At 30.4% G+C, this 2,878-nt stretch overlaps 1 protein-coding gene across 1 annotated transcript; it reads left to right on the top strand.

The window, feature by feature from the left end:
• Positions 1 to 401: 401 nt before the first annotated feature.
• LOC111313183 (uncharacterized protein At4g22758-like) lies at positions 402 to 1,852 on the top strand. The gene is made up of 2 exons (XM_022913859.2): positions 402 to 1,095; positions 1,454 to 1,852. Exons 1-2 carry the CDS (start codon positions 825 to 827, stop codon positions 1,615 to 1,617), a joined length of 435 nt encoding a protein of 144 aa, XP_022769594.1. The 5' UTR covers positions 402 to 824; the 3' UTR covers positions 1,618 to 1,852.
• Positions 1,853 to 2,878: the final 1,026 nt, after the last annotated feature.

The following is a 2,878-nucleotide window of genomic DNA, read 5'->3' as shown; positions in this document are numbered from 1 at the left end:
ACAGTTTCAGAATTCAAACTTCCTTGTCTTAGAGTTTTCATCCGGACTAAATTTTTTATTTTTATTTATTTTTTATTCTTTTATTTTTATCCAATCTTTATCCAAACACAACAATAAAAGATGGTCAAGGATCCACCAAACCATAATCCATGGATCAAGATCCAAAACTTGACTTAAAAATGGGTGTTTGCAATGAGCTAAAAATTGAATTATTAAATTAATCTAGGAGTTGTATAGAATTTTTAACCTTCATCATTGATATCTATTTTAGGATATTAAATTCATTTTGATTTATTACAAAAAAAACAATTATTTGAGCAATCCTTATTTAAAAATTAGGTTTAATAAACAAAATTTAAGGATACAACTCAAATGTGCCAATTGAGTCATGAGTTAAAGGCCACGCTTAAAACAAATTAAAAATTGAGAAAGGCATTGACATGAGCCAACCACATCAAATACAATAAACTATAGAATATAAAACTTGAAAAAGAACCCATAAATTTCCCTTTGTACTTGGTATTCTTCTTCTAATTTGTCCGTACCCCATTTCTCTCTTCAAAACAAACCCATTTTTTCTTCATCACTTCGCTTCCAATTTCGCTCTTCAAATAATACAAATTCTTGAATTTTAGAAACCATCTATTTTTCTTTGTCGCAAAGGGAATCTGAGTTTTTATCACACGCTTTGTCCCTTTCTTCCAAACAAGGCACCTGGTTTTATCGTTGCCTTGGCCTTGACCCTTAAACGTCAAATCCACCTGACCTAACCCTTTTTCTCTCTCGAAAACTCTATTTTTTTTCTTTGAAAGATCAAAAGGAGGATGAAGAGGAATGTGCATGTGAAAATGATGCAGCAGATGAATAAGAAGAAGGGAAATGAAAACAAGAATACTGTGAAGAAAAGCAGGTTCTTGATTACGGTCAATGTTCTTGGTAGTGCAGGGCCTTTAAGATTCTTAGTCAATGAGGATGATCTTGTTGCTGCTGTTATTGATGTTGCCTTGAAATCTTATGCTCGTGAAGGTCGGCTTCCCGTTCTTGGTTTAGACCCCAACAAGTTTCTTCTCTACTGTGCCAACGCAGGGTCAGATGGTATGTTTACATGCCTTTGTTGTAGTTTTTTGTTTTGTTTTTTTAGATCGAACTTTAGATCTCAATTCTCTTAAAAACATGGAATGGTATCCTTATTATGCTTAGATACACTTTTTATTTTTTAAGTATGGAACTTTGAATCTCAACAAAAACATAAAGATAACAATAACAATTGCTAACACCAAAACAATTGTTCCTTATGATTGTGATATTTTAGTTTTTGTTTGTATTTTTGTTCTTCTTTTTATAGGATTTTTGAGATATACACAAAAATGTATTGTCAAGAAATTGTTATTTTGATTTAATAATGGTTTTTATATGGGTCCTTTTTATAATATTTTTGGGGTATTTTCCTTAGCTTTGAGTCCATGGGAAAAGATAGGATCTCAAGGAGGACGGAATTTTGTGTTATGCAAGAAGCAGGTGCATCCACAGATGACTGAAGCAAGGTCCGCGATGATAACCCATAAGGCAAGTGGTTGGAAAGCATGGCTCAACAAATCCTTAAGTTTCAAGATTTAATCTGGTTGAGATTAATTAATTAATTAGTCTTTCTCACTGTTTTAACCAAAAACAAACAGGGTCAGTTCAGTGTTAAAATTTTCATTAAAATCAAAATCTGTTCTGACATTGAATGCTATAATATGCTCTAATGCTTTTAGATGTGGGAAACATATTTAGCTACAAGGATACGTTTCCCTTTATTATAAACATTAAAATAATATGCCCCACGTTGTACTTCGGAAAGGAACGGCATCTTTCTTTTTAGCTTTTACATTCTTTTTTTTTTTTTTTTTTTGACTTTTTGTTCGTTTCTGTGTTTCTGGTTCTTTCCTATAAAGGAACTGTTTGATGAATTATGTGTGGGCATGATATAGGAAAGTACGTACCTATAGCTGAGGAAGGTGGGAAGCTAAAAGAATAAGAATATGTCTGTCAAATAATAGGCTTAGGTTCAAAGGTTGGTACTGGTTCATTAACTCCCTGAGCAACATTTTACTGGTGGAGAACCAAAATTATTACTGCTACCACTTGCATATATTTTGATGCATTATTGCATAAATTCTATGTTCTGTCGCTTATTAATAGATGACATGTATTAAGGAATAAAGTTGAAAGTTTAAAAGATTTTTAATAAACAAAATATATTTATTTTTAAAAGATCTCAAACTTTTAAGTTAATTCTTTAATAAAGATATAGTCCAATATTGTTAAATAAAATTTGTACATATGATGATACATCAAATATAAATAATATTTTTAGATTATACATTAAAAAAAAAAAAAAAGGTTCCAAGGCCCTTTGTGAATTTTTTATGCAAAGCCAGTGCTATATGGCTAGAAAATTAACAATGCTTGTCATGCCAAAATGTATAATATATAGATTTTGTTTTTAGGGTTCAGTTGGTCGATGACATATCTCCGTACGCCAAAAGAGTCATGAAACAAGATGCAGAATATGAGGTTAATTAGATCCTGGAAATTAACATGAGGAAAATCACTTAATTAATAAAATTAAAGTTTTTTTTTTCTCTAAAAATTATAGGAGTATTATACTTAGATATTTTTTAGTATTTACTCTAATTCTAAGTTGGTTGTAAATCATTAGACATTAAGAAGAGTTGAAGTTGAAGGCTAGACAAGAATTAGATTCTTAGTTTGCAGATTGGGCATCATACCATTAATTGGTAACTTATAAAATTAGAGTATCAAAAGAATCAAAACAACTCAATTGATTCATATAATCATCTCTAAGATATCACATTTAATAAATCAAGAATTT

This window comes from Durio zibethinus, chromosome 23, assembly GCF_047325235.1.
Source record: "Durio zibethinus cultivar Kanyao isolate XHJ-2024 chromosome 23, ASM4732523v1, whole genome shotgun sequence".
Lineage (NCBI taxonomy): Eukaryota > Viridiplantae > Streptophyta > Magnoliopsida > Malvales > Malvaceae > Durio > Durio zibethinus.
The sequence above is the reverse complement of the archived record's forward strand: the minus strand, read 5'-3'. Positions and strand labels throughout refer to the sequence as shown.